Below are 19,330 nucleotides of genomic sequence, written 5' to 3'. Positions count from 1 at the left end.
TTGGCCAGAATGAGTTTAGAGCATCTCACACAAAGAGTTTCACACAAAGCTAATTTGGCATTAGGGGCAGTATCCAGCGAGCACATTCCTTCAGCACAGTGATTTATGCTTGTGCAATAGAACTTCCCCCCTCTCTTCACTGTGTGTGTGTATGTGTGTGTGTGTGTGTGTGTGTGTGTGTGCGCGCCCTGCATCTTCCCCAGATCTGCTCTGGAGGGTTGGGGGAACCCCTAGAACAGATTTAGTGGGTGAGTGGCGAGTTCCATTACACAAGTGTGAATCCTAGTGCTGATGGGATGTGTTAGCTGAATACCACACTAGGAGCCTCTCCAGACTTGTATTTTTTTGCAGGAGTATTCAGCACTTTGTAATTGATGCAATAATGGTGCATTAGTGATGAATTTACACTGGGCTGTCCACACATCAACTCAGTTTATTGGTTGTTCTGTGATGCTTCCCCAACAATAGTCATAACACCTTTGCTATATGGAAGGGCCCTCTTGCACTACAGTGCAATAAAAGTGGACCACCGCCCCAAGCATTTGTAGCATAAAATGTTACCGGATACAGCAGCAAATAATGGGATTGATTGGAAATAGAGCAGCACGTCTGCCCCAAAACATTTTGAAGCTCAAACAATATGGAAAGCAGTATTGCATATAACGGTCCTCATGCCTTCATGAGTAGAGATTATGATGGATGCACAATAAAAAGGTTGTTTGGAGGGGATCTAGGATAAAAATAGGAAAAATAAGGGGTGGAGGTGCCATATGGTGTGGAGATTTCCTCCAGTATTTCACTATATATAAGCAGCGCCTTTGGTTCCTGCTCTGTCTGTGTTCATCTGCAGGTTTTGTGGTGATGAGGTGTACTTAGTCAACTCATTCAAGCCCTGACAAAATGCCGTGTGTTGATATGCCCTTAGGAAGCCATGGAAGGCATGAGCTTGTTTTGTATTTGCATTTTTGTCTGCCTCTCACATAATTTTAAATGAAGTTAGCATTCTCAAGATTCCAACAAGATTGCAGGTTGCACAAGAGGAGACTGAGGTGCCATCTAGCCACTGGCCCTCAAGACATGTATATCAAGTGGGTGTAACCAGTGCTAAAAGTTTAAAATGTCTGGGCAGTGAAAAAGGGGGATTCTGTAGCCTGCATGTATAATGCAAATTAAGCAAATACATACTTAGCATAACTCTGCTCGTGGAGAAGTGCAGATGTTACTTGAACTCATTCCTTAGCTGCATCACTTGTGCATTTTCTCTGCACAAATCATCCCCTACAGAGTTACTATCAAACATTGCTAACAAAACCCAGCTGTAACTATGCATGTGGGAATGATAGTGTTCCTGAAAATTACCTTTTTAGTTCATGAATTTGGGGCTTTGTTGTTGTGCTGTGTTTGTATTGTTTGGGGATCAAGCAATGCATCACATCATTTTTCAGTAGAAATCTTTTGTACTCAATATTTCCCAGGATTTTTGCGTGCTTTTTTTTTTTTGAGCTATAAATTTTTAATGTTTCCCCAATGAAATGCAGTTGACAGAGCCTGGAAAGAAGCTGTTGGAATCTCAGGAATGTTGTCGCCGCTTGGAAAAATGGAGTGTGTGCCTGTCCCTGGACACTCACTTCCTTTTTGCTCACTTCATCAGTGGCAAGGCACACGGAAGTAACGCTAGCACAATTCAGAACATAATGCAAGACTTCTCCAGGCAGCAGCTCCAGAGAGTGAAGAAGCACCTGTCTAAAACTGGGAAGCATTGTGGGATGTAGCAAATGGGAATAGCTTTCATTGTAAGGAAAGGGTTTGGGGGTGGGTTGAGGGGTGGTTGACAGTAGGTCTCTAATCAGTAGTGTCATCTCAAGCTGAATTTGACAAGTGACTCTGATGGATTACGTAGTGTCTTTGTCAGCTGATCCAGGGTGTGCATTATCTTGCTGGTCCTGTAAGCCAGTTGGCCTGACTGTTGTCCATTAGTTTCAGGATAGTAAGGGTTCAGCTTAGATCTGATGAAATGCGTAATGAGCAATATGCTGTAGCAGCTGCTCTGTTCAGGAATGGATTCATTTATCTAGCATACCTACTTTCATGTAAGGCAGTTACAGTGGTACCTTGGGTTAAGAACTTAATTTGTTCTGGAGGTCCGTTCTTAACCTGAAACTGTTCTTAACCTGAGATACCACTTTAGCTAATGGGGCCTCCTGCTGCTGCTGCTGCGCTGCTGGAGCATGATTTCTGTTTTCATCCTGAAGCATAGTTCTTAACCTGAGATACTATTTCTGGGTTAGCGGAGTCTGTAACCTGAAGCGTATGTAACCTGAAGCATCTGTAACCAGAGGTACCACTGTATTTGGGTGCAGAAGCATAGCCGTCAATAAAATCCTGAAGTCTAACATCAGCAGCAGCACACACATATGTAGTCACAAAAATTTCTGGAAGCCACAGGAGGGAAGAGTGCTCTTGTGCTCCAATACAGCCTGCCAGTGTCCCACGAACATCTGGTGAGCCACTGAGAACAGGGTGATGGATTAGATGGGCCTTTAGCCTAATCCAGCAGGCTCTTCTGATGTTCTTATATATTTGTAGTTACATGTCATTGAACTATGAAATCTTAAAGCTGAAAGTGTTTGGGTGTTTCTTTTTTCCCTTTTTAATAAGATACCTTCAATGGTGTGAAGGTAATTACGGAATGAATGATAGACCCTGGCCACACCCGTACACTTTGTTTCATTTCCTATGTTGTTCAGCCTTCACACAGGATTGCCACAGAATTCCCAGATTTGTTACTTCTGGAGCTGGTCAGAAATCTAGCACACAATCTCGAAGTAAGGTAGTCTTGCTCTGATCAGTGATCCAGACCCAGAGGCAGCAACTTCCACTTTAGGTTTATTGTGGCGTGGCTGTGTACAACTGGTTTCTGTTTAAATGAACTTTTATTGCAATTTCCATAGTAAAATTAGAGAGTCACTGTATAATAAGTAGTAGAGAACTTAATCCATAAAGAGCACATGAGCTTCTACCACATGCTTCAGATGTACACCATTCTGTTGCAGGATAAATAAATTCTGTGCCACATTTTTTAAAAAAGGGATAAGTTCATAATGCCCTTTGGTGTTGCCATCCTTTTCATGTGTAGGATGAAGAGTGCTTGTAAAAAGCCACTCTGAGATGGAAGTACATGGCTGCGTTTTCATTTCAGTTGGCAATATCCTTGTATGGCTTTGCACGGCTTTTGGGTTGACATTTACAGTGGTTGCAAATTGTATCATTCCTTTGCTGTGTACTTTCAGCAGCAGCTCCACTAAACTTTCTTTCAACTTTTTTGCCAACTGGCAGAATGAGTCAGAGAGATGCAGTCTGAGTCAGCAGGCTCTGCCTGTCTGTGGCTATCTAAACTAGAAGCCTTAACATGGTAACTTTCACAGAGCTATTGCAACACAGACGAGAATTGCGAATCATCTGAAAGGTCTCAGTTGGTTCATGAACCTTGATCTAGTCAGAAATCAGAGCTTGGAATAGGCAGATATGGAAAAAGTATAATCCAGTCTTGGAGGAAAGCTTTTATGTTTTTTCTGTCACACCAGGAGTGGCCAATCTGGTTCCCTCCAGATGTTGTTGTACTACAACTCCCAGCATCCCTGACTATTGGGCCAAGTTGGATGGGGCCGATCAGAGCTGGTTAGAGCTGATCGGAGGGAACCACATTGGTTACCTGCACATCTCACTATCTGCCAGTTGTAGCTGTGGATAGGAAGACACCTTGAATGACAAAGAAGCAAATGAGAAACATAACTTGAAGAGCTGTACACTTGAAAAAAAAAATGGTGGGAGGAACGTTGACCCATATAGAGTGCTGTTGGAAGTTTATTGTAAGCTTTCTCTGATCCCTGCTGGCACAGCTTGTGTTTATGGCTGAAGAGGGGCGGGCTACAAATGCTTTAAATAAATAAATATTACTTTTGCTTAGAGCAAAATAAAATCAGTCCCACCCAGGCAAGAGGAATCAGCCATCCCTGCATCTGACCATTCTTTGCAATCCAGACCACTGTTTGACACATCTAGACACATCTAGGGAACAGATGTATTTCCGAATGATGTATTGGGTATGTATTAAGTGCATGGAAAATAGATTAGGTGGGAAGGCAGGGTATTTGCAAAATTCAGGTGAATTGTTGGGAGTTTTGGTAAACTGAACATATCTAAATGAACCTCTTAAATGTAAAAATGGAGGTAGGAGTCATGTATCAGATGGATAGCAACTCAGTGGTATGGGAAAGGAGATACAAACAGTGGACAGAGAGCAGCATCTTTGGTCATGTAGAATGAAGGATTTATGGAAAAACGTGTAGAGAAAGAGAAGACAAATATGTAAAAAAGTGGAAGATTGGAAAATTAAATCAAACCGAAACCCAGAAGGTCCATTTTATCACAATTAAGTTGGAGAAAATGGGCATTCATTCTATGAGAGATGGCAGAGTAGGCCAGAAGAGAAGATTGGTGCAAGAGATGAGTTGAAAAATTAAAGTAACAAACAGTTGTAGTCATCATTCTTAACACAAAATGAATAGATAATGTAAAAAGAAGGGGGCCTGATACTGATCTCTCAAGAACTCCTTTAAACGGGAAAAACTGTAAAAAACGAACAATTGGAAAACTCCTTAAAAGAGCGATGAGAAAGTTGTTATTAAAATAATGAGAAAAGAATGCCTGAAAAATGTAAGATAGAAAGGAGAAATGAATGGTTGTCTGTATTGGAGATGAGCCTAACACTAGATGTGCAGAATATTAACTCTTAGATTTTGCTGAAAGGAGATACGTAATTGGCAATATGGGTCAGAAAAGAGCAAAACCAGATTGAAAAGCATCTATAAGAGAAAGTGAAAGAGAGGAAAGTAGCAAAACAACCCTAGGCATGTCTATTCCTAAGTAAACCACAGAATAAGATTATCAATAAGATAAGATAAGAACAAAGGAAGAAAAGACTTAAAAAATAAAATAAAAAGGCCCACAAGGGCAGAATTAAAGGAAGAACCGGAAGACAGAAACATGGCAAATGTAGAATAGAACCTAGAAGGAAAGTTCAAAAGGGTAATAGAATTTTAAATGGGAACTTGGTCAAGAAGATTAGTATTAGCATGGATTTAAATGGAAACAAATCAGATAAGTCAGAGAAAAAGAAGCAAAGGAATCAGCATCTTAATGATATGGAAGAAATGGCAGAAAAAAAGCAATGCAGAAGATGTTCAGAATGAAGGGCAGACAAGAAAAAGTCTTGTCCAAAGAAAATTCACAAAAGGCTAGTGGACAAAAGAAAGAAGAGCATGGGTGACAGGTTGAGGAAGTAAAGTTTACAAAAAATGAAAGAGTAGGGGATGAGGAATGTATATGAGAAGAATTTTTTAATTGCTTAGCTGAGGACAGAGCTGAAGAAAACATAAAACAGTAATGAAAGTATTCAGGAGAAGAATGATCTTTACACCATAGACCTTCAGCAGAATGAACTATAGAGATAATGAACACTTGGAGTAAACAGGATGACAGAGGAAAAAGCAGCATGATCAACACAACAGAGCAAAACAGACAAGCGAGAAAGGAAGTACAGAGGTAAGTGATGATGCAGAGTGTGCGAAGGAAGCAGTTGAAAGCCGATAGAGATAAACAGAAGTTCTTGGGATCACATGACTGATGGTCAAATGACAACATGAGACAGAGGAGGAATGCGAAGGAGAATATTGAATATTGAGGAATAAAATAAATAAATGGTGATCTAATAAGTTCATTAACAGAACAACAAGAAGAAACAACAACAAGATCTTGGATATTATCAGCTGTGTGAGCAGGGCTTTCCCCCCCAGCTGGAACTTGCCAGAGCTCAGTTCTGGCACCAATCAGGTGGGTGCCATTGCCATTATAAGAGAACAAGGGAGGCGCTCATGTTGACTTTCAGCACCTCTTTTTCAAGAAAAATAGCACTGTGTGTGAGCAAGGGGAAGGAAAGAGCTCCAGAAGATATGAGGATGTCTGTTCAGATGCCCACAGGAGGGCGAGGCACAAAGGAGGGGGGAGGAGAGGAAAAAAACCAGGTCAAAGATCGACTCATCAAGCATTGAGCATCGCCTTTCCAGATGACCTGTTTATTGAGCACCTAATTTGCTTGCACAATGCCTGTCTGGATGTTAGATTATATCCAATCTTTATTGAGCATTCATTCTGATTTGCTAGTGGGGTGTTTATACGTCTTCCTGTTATTCAGACACCCCAGACTTTTCGATGCATTTCCCCATAACTTTGTAAATGGCAAAAAAATCTGATTCTTTTTTAAAAGTGGATTCGTTGGGCTGGGGCAACAAAGCCCTTTAATCCAGTTTAACTGCAGAAACCTACGGTTCTAATATGTGCTTGTATCCCTCCTGCATAATAGTGACAGTCTGGAGGAACCACAGTCCTTTTTTGGACTGTGCCCTGCTTTGATACTCTCCCCATCCCTGCTTTTGTGGTCCAAGAGAGGTAGCAGAATGAGGAGATACATCGAGGTGCTGGTTGATTTCAGCTGGATAGGTTAGTCACTATTCAATGGCCTTCTCTGGCCAATGATGTGAAGGGAAGTGTAGTACCCATCCACCAGGTCTTCCAAAAAGGAAATGCACTGCTCTCTACAGTGGAAGATTTCAAACATCAGTCCATACATCGTATAAATAATATAGAAGGTTCCCATTGCCAGCAGTCAGGTGGACACTTTGCATACTGAAGAAATCAATTCATGAAGAGTACAGGCACCATCTTTCAGTTCAGCCACACTTCTGTGCAAAAGCAGGGAAGGGGTGGGCACAGCTGAAGCAGCCTGAGCACAGGCAGGGAGAACTGTGGAAGAGCAGGCGACAAGGGAAGGACCTGTGGATATCCATTCATTTGGCGATTAGTGTCTTGGAAGGACACCGCTTGAGACTTTCTGGCTTTCTCCATCCCCAAGAGCTTATCCTGGTATGTCACCTCTCATTCTCTAAAGTATTCCGTGGTGGCCAGGCACTCTGCAGGGTCACAGCATTGTTCAGGCTCCCCTTCCAAGCTTCCATCTTCGGCAAGCTCACACGGTCGAGTCCGGGAACGGCAGCAAATCCCTTCAGACTTAACTTGGTTTTAAAACGTTCCCTTCTCTTTCTTCTTTTGTTTGAGACATTTGGCGGCTCCAGCTTTTTAGAAGCAGCCATCTCCAAGACAAATGCCCCTAATGTGCAAGCCACAACTGGATCCAGATGTGCAATAAAGTTGCAGCGTAGGGGTGGGAAGAGGGGGAGGCACCCGGAAAGCTTGACTCATCAAGGGCCGACTGTGTTTTGGGAGGTATAGGCTTCTGGCCAGGGAGGTGTGTGAGCGGGGGGATCATAATGCATGCAATGCGACTCCCCTTGAGCTGATGGAAATTTTTTAAAAGGCTGAGAGAAGAATTAATCCCAGAAGTAAGGGAGGGACCAGTTCCTGTGCTGTCTTCCAAAGAACTGCCCTTAAAGGAACTGTCCAGCTGCCCAAATGTTTGGGCGGTTTAAAAGGAGCTCAGTAGAACCTTCCCGCTGCCTGGATTTTGTTGATGTTGCAATTGTACCTGGTGAATGCTAGCATCTGCCATGAGTAAGTGAATGTAAAATGTCAGTTCCTCTGTGTCTCTCGTGGGATTCTGCAAGGGGGGGGGTAATCAGGAGAGAAAGGATGGGCTAATAGAAGGGCGGGGTTGTGGGTATTTCATACTTGCTTAATAGGCACTGTGGAGCCTGGTCCAGAAATTTCTCTTACAAACGTCGTTGGTCTCGATACTCCCACAGAATCAGAAGTAAAATGCAGCCTTTGTGCACAAGTCTGTCTATTCTGAGCACATCTTTCATCTCCCTGTTGGGCATTTTCCTGTCCAAAAACACCCCTCTCCAGCTGATTCCCTTCCATTCCACAGGGCTACAAATATAGGTGCGTACCCTTGTCAGCCAAGGTTGTGTGTGGTCCTCTAGGTGTTACTGGACTGTAACACCCATAATCTCTAACCATTGACCATGGCTGGGCTGATGGGAGCTGGAGGGCCACAAGTCCCCGCCCCCCCCCCGCAACTGCTAGAATATTGAGGGTGGGTGGAGAAGCAGCTTGGGAGACCAGGGTTCAAATCCCCACTCAGCATGAAGCTCAAAGGGTGACCCTGGGCCAGCCACAGTCTCTCAGCCTGACCAACCTCACAGGGCTGTTGCAAGGATGAAATGAGAAGGGGATAATTTTGTTTGCTTCCTCAAGCTCCTTGGAAGAAAGATGGGAATAGAAATAGATAGAAATAAATAAATCTGGAATAAAAAAAAGGGCTGGTGAAGTTTGCATGTAACATGTACGTTTATGTCCTTGAGTCAGAGAAATGCAGTTTTTGTATTCCTCTTTTTCAGCCTTACAGACAATTCTATGCATAGCTATTCAGAAAAGTTCCATTGGATTCAATGATAGTAAGTGAGTATAGGACTACAGCCTTAGACTTGGCCTTACTCTGCACACATTCTCAATTGCTGTTCTCCGCATTGTCAGGGAATAGCCAAAACCTTACCCAGTAATTACGGGTTAAGGCGGGGCGCATCATGGCCTGTCCCTCATCTTCTGTGTATGATCTGACATGGACAGCTAGGTAAACAAAACTGGGAAATGGTGAGTGTCCTGTCTAAACATTCCTTGAGCCTCCTTGTGCTGGTTGTAAAAGGATTAATGGAAGCAGGGCTCTATGCTGAACACAATTTATGACACAGTATTCTGTGTGTGTAAGAGCAATTGCATTCTGTGGGACTTCAGAATTTTGGAAGTGACTGCTCTCTAGCATTCTATAGAAATTGATTTGTCTGGAGGAAGGGCAGGAGCTCAGTGGGAGAGAATCCGCTTTGCATGCAGAAGGTTCCCGGTTCAACCTCTGGCTTGGGAAAATTCCTTGTTTGAAACTCTGGAGAGCTACTTCCAGCCAATGTAGACAATATTGAGTTGATGGACTAGCAGTCTGACTCTGTTCCTATGTTATCTGAGAACAGCTCACACTTGCAAAGACATTGGGCTGTCTGGACTAATTATATGGGGTGTCTTTGGGTTGTCTACAGATGCAGCAGCCTGAAGCGGCCGGATCCTGAGATAGTAGTGCCACCCCAGAGTGTAAGTCTGGGAGTCCTTTATTTAAAAATGTGTCCCCATATTAAAATCCCTGTAGGGGAAAAAATAGTTTATCAGGGATAAAAATTATAGCTCAACCCATTTCCTGCATTGTTGGTTTTCTTCTTGCAAGAAATCTTTAAGCACAGGTGGGCATTAACAAATGTGATCCTCCCACTTGCAGTCTAAAGTGGTCAGTGGAGGGACAATGGAGCACTGCCTCACCAACCTCAGTCTGCCCTCAGCGACTCCCCACCTGCCTGATTTCTTACCTACAATCAGTCAAGAGCATGGCACTGGCTGTCAGCTCCTTCCTCCTTAGCCTCATGGTTGTCTTTGTAGAACTTGGAAGGTTGTTGTTGTTGTTGTTGTTTAGTCGTTTAGTCGTGTCCGACTCTTCGTGACCCCATGGACCAGAGCACGCCAGGCACTTCTGTCCTCCACTGCCTCCCGCAGTTTGATCAAACTCATGATGGTAGCTTCAAGAACACCATCCAACCATCTCATCCTCTGTCGTCCCCTTCTCCTTGTGCCCTCCATCTTTCCCAACATCAGGGTCTTTTCCAGGGAGTCTTCTCTTCTCATGAGGTGGCCAAAGTATTGGAGCCTCAGCTTCACGATCTGTCCTTCCAGTGAACACTCAGGGCTGATTTCCTTCAAAATGGATACGTTTGATCTTCTTGCAGTCCATGGGACTCTCAAGAGTCTCCTCCAGCACCATAATTCAAAAGCATCAATTCTACGGCGATCAGCCTTCTTTATGGTCCAGCTCTCACTTCCATACATCACTATGGAAGGTGGTAGGATGGGGTCAAAACTAGAATGAATTGGCTCTGGCGCCACCTACTGTTGGTCTCCCTGCCTTTTGCCCTACAACTCCCAAAGGGAGCAAGCCAACACTGAAAGTAGTGCAATCGATTCTCTCACCTCAGAACTCTGCCCCCTCATGCCCACCTTAGTGAGCTGCGCTTGTGGGCCAGGCCAGCATGAGTTCTGTGGAGAGGTTATTTTCGAAGATGGAGCATGAGGTATAGCTTTCCTGAGAAAGCCCCCAGGACACCTCTGCTCAACTCTGCTCTCCATTAAGAATGGCATGGCAGACATGCCCCATTTTCCAGCTGTGTGTCTGGACAGGCTGATAAGACTCAGACGGGCAGCCCGTTTGCATAAGGAATTTGCAATGTTTTATTTCACCCTCCCCTCCAAGAAACAATCCATTCTCTCCCCGCCCCTTGGACTCCCACTCTGATTCTTCATATGGGCTAGCTTATGAATGCCATGCCCTTTAAAGCCGAAGGAGGGAAAAAGAGCCCTGCGCAGCTAGTGGTGTTGTTTTTGGGCGTGTGTGATGTTGTACTTGGACAGTGATGCATTGACGGGTGGGGGGGGGGAGGAGAGAGGCTGTGCTAATAAGGTGGAGATTGGGAAGGAAAATCCCTTTCTAGTCTGAAAGCTTTTTCCTCTCTGCTTAATCACACTGCACACCCTGCTCTCCCAAGCTCACCACCCCAGAAAGCCCCAGACAAGCAGGTCTGCCTTCCCTTTCACCGATGTCTGAAATCAAGACCTTGGCTCCTCTCCATCTTCAACAGAATACTGTGTAACTTCTTCCTCCTCTCTGCCAGCTTTGACTAACATCATCTGCACTGGCTAACTTTTGCACAAACAATTGCTGCTTCTTGCTTCACTATGGCAGAAGGAGAAGCTCACTAAGGTGAGGCCAAGAGTTTCCTGTCCCTTGGATGTAGTAATCATCTTGGAGGTGCAATTTGACATAGAACAGCACAGCGAGATGGATTTTGGAAGCGTAATGAACCAGGTACTATTTATCTGTCTTCCCCCCCTCCCCTGATTTAATAGGGAAGTTGGGAGAAGTGTCAGTGGGAAATCAGAAGAACTGCTTGAAAGTGAGTGAATAAATGTATTTAGTTTAATCACAAAAATTCTAGGGGCTAGAAGTATACCGGGATTATAAAATGAGTTGCAAAATGGTGACAGCTAAAAAAAAACAGCTGGGCATTTGGGGAAAGCATTAAACATCTGAAGAAAGTTAGGAATATGCTGTTGAAGGATTATGTGCTGTACCGTTCTTCTGTTCCCATAGTAATCTATTTTCAGTTCAGTGTGCTTCTGTGTTCTCTCCTTTTTATTGGGACAGGCGTATCTTTCCTTCGGTATGTAAAGGAGATGGTCTGTCATTCTGCACCCATAACCCTGCTAGCACCACTGTTAGCTGGCATAAAGGAATATACTGTAGCAGGCAAGTTTGATGGGGCAGTTTTGGATTCAGCACTGTGAAAGTGAGGAGGAGAATGCAGAGCTGAAGGTGGGTGCCGGCACATAAACTCTGCCCCCTCCACCTATTGGCTCATCAGTTTGGTAAGGATTATGGGGCAAATAATTGGAAGGAACATGTAAGGCGTTTGCAGGCAGCAATCAGAAGAAAGTGCTAAAGTTAGATTTCAAAAGGGTGACCTTCTTTTATATCGGAAGGAGATGTGTAAAGCAAAATTCAGATATGACCACTTTCCTAAATCCCCAGCATAGAGACATGTACGCACATCACTTGCCAAGTCTGATTAACTTTACCATCAGAGCAGAAGTGATCCTTGTCATTGATTGTTCATTATGCGTGATGGTGGATTTTTTTTTGGTAGCATGTTCATATATTTAGTAAGCACTTCAGTGGTAGAATCAGTGTGTCACATGAACTGCAGGTAACATTAGCTTTGATTTTAGTAGCAATTGTAAGGAGCTAAAGTTGTCACAACTGAAAGTCAGAGTCAGCAGCAGGTCCAGATTTTTACTGAAGAATTCCTCAAAGCACATGGATTCAAAGTTGCTCATAATTTCAGCTCTGGTTTGTGTTCCTTGCTTTAAATCTTAACTGAAGCTCTTCATTAACTAGGCTGCGGGGATCCACTATCCAATATATATTTGCAATATTTTTGTAAAGCTCTCCCAATCCACCTTCTATCAAGAGAGCAGTAACTCCAGCCTTTAACACCAATGTCTATGCTCTGTGAGGGTTTTATTAGGAAAGAGATGGGATAATTCTGACCGTTTTCCAGACTGGGGTGTCCGTGGCTCGCACCGTCTCTTTCTGCCTTCGATGTCAGGTCCTGCAGTAATTGTTCTTCTGGTTAATGAATGCCAGCACAACTTGGTGGCATGAAATTCAAGAACCCAAGTTGCAGAAATCCAGAATTCTTCTCCATTTCCTCAGCATGGCAAGTATCCGTGCTGTACCCCAGATGCTCTGATTTTTCTTAGGAGACTTATCAAGAGAGGCTTGACAGTCCAAGAGAAAGCTAGGCTAACGCGATGGTATGTCTGGCTTGCTTTCACACTCTGAGCAGAGCTTTCAGCACAGATGGATTTAGGCTTGGTCCGCGATCTGTTCTTTGAAAAAGGAAACAGCCTTTGCAAGCCTGGAAATGGATGCGTCATCCTACAAAAAAAGCAAAACAAAGGCCGCTGTCGGAAGCTTCTCATGACCGGCCGGAGGCTACAGAAATCAACAAGCTCCAGGCAGTCTGTGCAGAGTACATGTTAGAGAGAGAAAAGCTTAGGAGTAACTGCATGTTGTGACATGAATCTTGGGCATACTGGAGAGCATTCTAGGTTGCAGGGGGAGGAATCCCTCACCCAACAGAGGTTAGCCAAGGGGTCATTTTTCTCAGGCAGAAGGACTCACTAATACAGGCTGGTATGCAGGTATGTGGTGAGATGTTCAATGTTTATCCACTAAATCAACATCAGTGACTACAACCTCTGAGCCCAGGCACAATGATAAACACAAGAGCACCAAACATTATGTGGAAAAAAGTACAATTACAGTCAAACAATGGGCACATTTCAGAAAAGGGTAAGCGCACTAAAATCCTTCTGAGATAGATTGGCTTTTAAGTTCTGATCTGTGTGGTTTATGTTGCGTTAATGTCAAGCAACATGTCAAGCTTCGCTTGGAGTGATTCCTGTGCGTTCAGCAACAGAGTTCAGCATACCACATCCTTCAACATTTGATTGACATTTGCTTTGTATTATGGCCCCAATTCAGATTTAGTCAGGTCCTGGGTGGAGATGTGCACCCTCTGTTCTCAACCTTTGGGTCCCCAGATGTTGTTGGGCTACAACTCCCATCATCCCTGAGCTCTGGCCTTGCTAGCTAGGGGTGCTGGGAGTTGTAGTTCAACAACATCTGGGGACCTATAGGTTGAGAAAGGCTGAATAAAGAGACAATTATGTATGGAATTTCTTTTGCAAGGTTTTATATTTTTGTTAAACTTATTTTTATTTATTTTTTAAAAAACTCTGCCTGCAGTGGCAGCAAGGTGAGGCAGATGGAGAAGGAAGTTGTGTTGTGGAGAGCCACGATAACAGTTCACCTCTGTGCTGAAAACAGGTGGCCAGTCCCCTTCTTGTGTGTCTCATTCTCAGATCACTAATTTTTTTAGATTTTTAGATTTGCTTCTTCAGTGAAGACAAATCTTCCATCATATTGTCCAAACAGGCACTGTTTGCAGGTGACTGGGTACCCACATTTAGGCAAAAACCAACCCCCCGCCAAACCCATGCATGTTAGCTTACCAGTGCACATATAGTAATTAAGAAATGAAGCTATAGTTGAAAAGACAGGACCTGTGTAAGGTAAAGGTAAAGGAACCCTGGACAGTTAAGTCAAGTCAAAGGCAACTATGGGCTATGGTGCTCATTTCCCTTTTCAAGTTGAGGGAGCCGGTGTTTGTCCACAGCTTTCTGGGTCATGATTAAATCACTACTGGCACATGGAGGACCGTGACGATTGCCAGAGTGCACAGAAACACTGTTTGCTGTTCCACTGCAGCGGTACCTATTTATCTACTTGCCCTGGTATGCTTTTGAACTGCTAGGTTGGCAGAAGCTGGGACAGAGCAATGGGAGCTCATCCTGTCACTCAGATTTGAACTGCCGACCTTCCAATCAGCAAGCCCAAGAAACTCAGTGGTTTAGACTACAGTGCCACCAGCACCTTTCCCCCAAATCATTGTAGATGCGTTCAATCTTCCTGCGTAGGAAGAATGCTGTGAGACAGCTATGTGGTTTTAACCCATGTTTGGACTTCACCGTATTTCTAGGGTGGGTTGAGGGGAGAAAGCTTCAGCAAAACACTTAACAAAGAGCTAGAGTTCTTTACAATAAATCTGCCTTGGCAATTAAAGCAGTGTGCTTGGGGCATTGTTTTGTGGAAGGGTGTAACATTAATGAGACTTCCTGGGGCTGGGTGAACTCTTTAGGAAGTGTGTTTATTTTCTGCTTGTTTGGACTGACTTCACTTGGCTATCTCTTTGGACCATCCCATGCTCTCCATTAGCTGCTCTAGCCACTGTTGTCTTCACTGTGCATTTCTCCAGTGTGTTGCTGAATACTTTTGTTGACATGTCAACACTGGGACTTCTGTACAAGCATAAAAGGGCCATAAGTATTAGAAGGCATTCTACTCTCTTGAGATAGATGGTGAAAAATTGGGATGGGGACAGAGCAGGGATATCAGTTCTTAGAACTGCCGAGCAAGAAGGAATCTCTTTAATCCTCTGCCATCTCAAACGTGCTGGGGCAGGGGGTAAGTTATTTCATTTCCCACTATGCCAGATCCAGGGTGGCAAAGCAGAGGACCCCGGGAATCAGCTCTTTAGGGGGATTTGGAGGACTGTGGATCAACCAGATCCAAATCCACTGTCACCCCTCGCCTGAAATACCTTGTATGGGGGATTTTTGATTACTATTACTGGTGGGAGAATCACCAGTAGTGGTTTTCAGCCTGTGTGGGTGAAACTGGAGTCTCTGCTGTGGTGGAGCCCTCCATTCACCCATGGCAAATGATGGCACTCCTCTGCACTGATGGGGGCTATTTGGGCATGCAGCCCATCTTCCTCCCAGCCATTAACAGCAGGGAGCAGGTTGGGTCTGCACTTTAAACGTTTTCACTATCATTTAAATGCATCTGTTAAAATTTAATCATGGGCATGTGTACCCGTATAACAGTGCAGAATCAGCAAACTGAAACATTATTTGGTTTAATGAGACTATAAGCCCTTTCCCCATGTCCTCCTCCACCTCCTCCTTTAGAAAACTCCGGTGCATATAATGGAAGATAATAATTTCTAGTCCTTACAAAACTGTAGAAGAAAAAGAGTGAATTCTTCTGACTGCTTGCACTGATGAAGGCTCTGAAGTCAAAGAGCTAAACATTGCAACTTCTTGCCCCCACCCCCTTGTGGTTCTAAGTCTCTTTCTTTGCTCCTGCCCCTCTTGGCCTTAGACATCCTTCTCACTTTCTTTGCCACCTCTCCCCCAAGACATTGGCAATGTATTCTGCATAAGTCCAAGGCCTGTGTTAAGATAAAACAGTAGCTTCAGTGAGGGACATATTCATGTTTGCAGACATTTCTGAGTGTTGCATAAAGCCTGAATTGCACCTTATTAAAATGAGAAGCTGTTCCCCCTTATGCTGTCCTCAGCATCTGCAGAAAACAAGTGAACTCTGTTCTCTTTCACATAGTAGAAAACAATTACCTTATCTTACTTCTATATTCTTTACTTGAGCCTAAGCCTAATCAATTCCATCCTAGTTTCTGCTCAAAGCTGGAAAATATGAACTCTAAGACTGCTTTCTTTACTTTTTGGTCCCCTTGGTTCTTTTCCCACCAGGTGTAAACCATGCAACTGGCTGCTGTCTTCTCCATGGGGGTGGCCTGGCATTTAAAGATGTTTGAGACAGGCCAGTGGTATTTGCCTCTGGAGACAGACCTCCTTTCCCAGGCCTGCTGGTTCTTGCAATATCTTAGTTGAGATCTAATAACAGCAAATTACTTTTGGTCTGAGGTTGAAGTGAGTTTTGCAGGCAGTGCTGTGCTTACATACTGCCAAGTGTAACTAAGCAGATGCCAATAACTAAGTAGTATCGGAGCCCGTAATGCCTCTCTGCCCACCCAGATGCACTCTGGGAAATCATACATAGATATCTATATCTGCAAGGAAGCTGTTTGTTTGCTAAATTTATGCATTTCCCTTTCAACATACAATGTTTGTGCCTTCCAGCTCTTTTGCTGCTTCACACTCTAATCTCTATGTGTATCCATAGGCTCTGTTTTTCTCTTGCTGGGAGTGTAAATGGATTCTCTCCCACTGTAGAGATGGCTTTCTCCCGTCCTTTCTCTAAGGAGCTCAGGATGGCAATACATGGGGCTTTCCCCTATTTTACCACGCAAAAACCCTTCAGGGAGGGTTAGGTTAAGAAATGGTGATTGGCTCAATATCACCTAGAAAGGTTCATGGCTAGTTGTGGAGGTGAGCATGGGTCCCTACACTTTGGTCTAGTCAGTGCACCACACTGGCTCTTTTCAGCTCTCCAGTTGTGTACTTCATACACACAAACAGCCAGTACTCACCACATGGAGACCTGTGGAAATGTTGCTGTGCGGCAGCATCACACTCCTTGTGGCACCTGACACTGGCAAGGAAATGCTCTTGGTTTGGGCAATCCATGTGGTGTGTGACCCTTGCATTTTTCAGCCATTACCTGGCACCTTTGTTTTCAACAAAAGCTGTCTCGTTGTAACATTTCTCATTGTGGAAGACACACTGAGACTTCTTGGTACTGGATGAACTCTTTGGGAAGTGTTTTTTATTATTTTCTGCTTGTTTGGACATACTTCACTTGGCTATCCCTGGGTCATCCCATTCTTCACGTTAGCCGCTCCAGACACTGTTGTCTGCATTGTGCCTCTCCAGTGTGTTGTTGAATAATTTTGTTGACCTGACAATACTGGGACTTCTGCACAAGCATAAAAAAGGCTATAAGTATACCTCTCTTGAGGCAGGTGTGGTAAATAATTGGGATGGGGACAGAGCAGGGATGTCAGTTCCTAGAGCTGCTGAGCAAGAAGGAATCCTCTGCCATCTCAAACTTGCTGGGGCAGGAGATGAGTTCTTTAATTTTCCACTATGCCAGGTCCAGACTGCCCTTTTAAAATGTGTTGCAGAAATGGGGGTTATTGGGGCTTCAAGGTGCCTAGCATGTGAAGCCTCTCGCATGACACAGTGTTTGTGAACACCTTTGAACATGTGCATCAGGCCTGGTGCCATGGAGGGGAAATATATTAGTATGATCAGGGATGTGTACATGCATTCCATTAGCCTAGCCCTGTCTGGGAGTGCACTGTTTGTTTGTTTTTGCACACCCAGGGTGAGAACCAGATGGCTAACAGGCATGCTGGTTGGCACTACTGAGACTGCTTGGCAAGGCTGTGCTGAGTCATTGAACGGCGTTTGGGTGGATTGACCATGACTCCCTGCCTGGGTTTCCATTAGGCTGTATAGATCCAAGTAATCGTCCCAGGCTAGAAAGGGAGGAGGAGACCATAGGCGTACACTGCCGCTGAGCTGTTGGGTCTGGCATCATCAGAAAGTTGGCTACAGGCTCCTGCTTTCTTGGATGGGGTTCCTGGCAACATTTCTGTTTGTTGCAAAAGCAACACTTCCTGGTGCAATTTTATTTTTTTAATCGTAGCATGGACATGCTTGCTTGTTACATATGTTTTGTGAATGCCAGCACCAAGGAGTTCCAGGAACAAAGTCGGGAGTCCAGTGTGCTGATAGCTGTTGGTTCAAACATTTGAAAACAAATCACAGCTCACTCACTGAAGGACTCCCAGCATTACGAAAGTGCTAGAGGATATAAAGGACAATTGGAGGAAGCACAATATTCTTCTTCTGATTTATGCAGTGCTATCAGTGTACATGGTTTGATGCATCATAAACACAAAAGACAGGTCTCTGCCCCAAGAAGCTTTCAGTGGAGAAGAAAGCAGAGGGAAGGAAGGAGAGAAAGCCAAGGGTAACAAGTTATGGCTCGGTGACAGCAAATGAAGGGCTTAAGCAATGGTGTGAAGGAGAAGTGTGCTGTAGGCAATGTGACTAATTTGTATTATACTTGGGATTATTGACAAGCACTCACTGGGGGTCAGGGTGCCAGTCCCTGGAAAATTCCATGAGGGTAGCCATGTCTGGAGTAATGTTAGGGCCAGCTGATTTATTCTTATGTGAATTTCCATTGGCAGCTACATACTTCTTTATCAGATGCATTTAGTGGGGTGAGAATGTGGCAGGTAGGTGTGTGCAACACATGGCTGGAGGCGTTTGTAGATCAGCTCCGTAACATGGGAACTCAAGATGTCTGGAAAAAGCACCCTGGTGGAGGCAGCTCAAGGTGAATGCAGTAGATTAGCGTAACATTTGTTGAAACAATGTAGCATGAATGCTAAACATGAATGCGCTAAAACAGCCAGCTGGGAAGCAGCTATTTTTGTTCAAGCCTAAGGCCAGAGACAGGAGACTCTTGTTCATCTGAAAAGTAACAGATAAAACGTAGTGGAAGGGTAAATGACAGGTCAAAGGCATCAAACTTTGCACTGGCCTTTTCCTCACCGCTGTGGCCAATTCTAGTCTGGGATTTGGCTCTAAGTGTGTGTGACAGGTAAAACCTGTCTTTGCTGCAGACATAAGTAGGATTCCCTCAGGCTGTGTGCTGGCCTGGAATAAGTGGATGAAGTCAATTTGGGTTTCCCACCCTCATCCTGAGCAAGACCTTGGTTACTGGGGGTCAATGCCTCAGCTTGGAAAATAGGATGCAGGCCAGGAAGTGAAACCCATAAGGTAAGGCAGGTGTTTGTAGATTAGACCCCCCACCACCCTCAGATGTCAGCTGGGAGCTGCTGCCAGGGAAAAAAAATCAAAGCTGGTAAATCATTTATCTAGATAGGCAGACATAGCAAACTCTAGATGAGTTTAGCTGGGAGAGTTGGCGCAAAGGGAATTTGATTAGCATACTAAGTAGGCAGAAATCTACAGGTGACTTTGTCTTCTCTCTCACATTTTCTTCAAAAAGTAAAAACTCATGGGTGTACATGTGCATTTTAGAATTAGTTTGCCAGGTAGAGAGCTTCCCATAACTCCCACCTTGTAGCTGCTTTTTAGAGCATTTCCTGCTTTCTTATCATGTATACCAGTTAGTATTCGCAGCTAGCTGACTGGTAAAAAATAATCTTTTGGGTGAGAGGCTAGCATATGTTGAGATTTGAAATTCTGGAAAAGGGTGCAATTTGGATTTAGCTTTGTGTTGACCTCTGGAAAACAC

At 44.1% G+C, this 19,330-nt stretch overlaps 1 protein-coding gene across 47 annotated transcripts in view; it reads left to right on the top strand.

Annotated features, from left to right (window-relative positions):
- The window catches only part of TNS1 (tensin 1), a 319,529-nt gene that overhangs the window by 147,152 nt on the left and 153,047 nt on the right, over nucleotides 1-19,330 (top strand). For 17 of the 47 annotated variants that reach the window (XM_083583955.1, XM_083583952.1, XM_083583976.1 and 14 more), the window contains exons 1-2: nucleotides 6,300-9,505; nucleotides 9,951-10,972. The exons of 29 other annotated variants lie outside the window; for them this stretch is intronic. In XM_083583955.1, the coding sequence (XP_083440081.1) occupies nucleotides 10,946-10,972 (27 nt within the window). In that variant the 5' untranslated portion in view covers nucleotides 6,300-9,505; nucleotides 9,951-10,945. Of the gene's footprint in view, nucleotides 1-6,299; nucleotides 9,506-9,950; nucleotides 10,973-12,985; nucleotides 13,022-19,330 lie in introns of those variants that run through there. One more of the 47 variants, XM_083583951.1, reaches the window with a different exon arrangement.

The sequence above is a fragment of the Podarcis filfolensis genome, assembly GCF_964270895.1.
Source record: "Podarcis filfolensis genome assembly, chromosome: 1".
Taxonomy (NCBI): Eukaryota; Metazoa; Chordata; class Lepidosauria; order Squamata; family Lacertidae; genus Podarcis; species Podarcis filfolensis.
The sequence above is the reverse complement of the archived record's forward strand: the minus strand, read 5'-3'. Positions and strand labels throughout refer to the sequence as shown.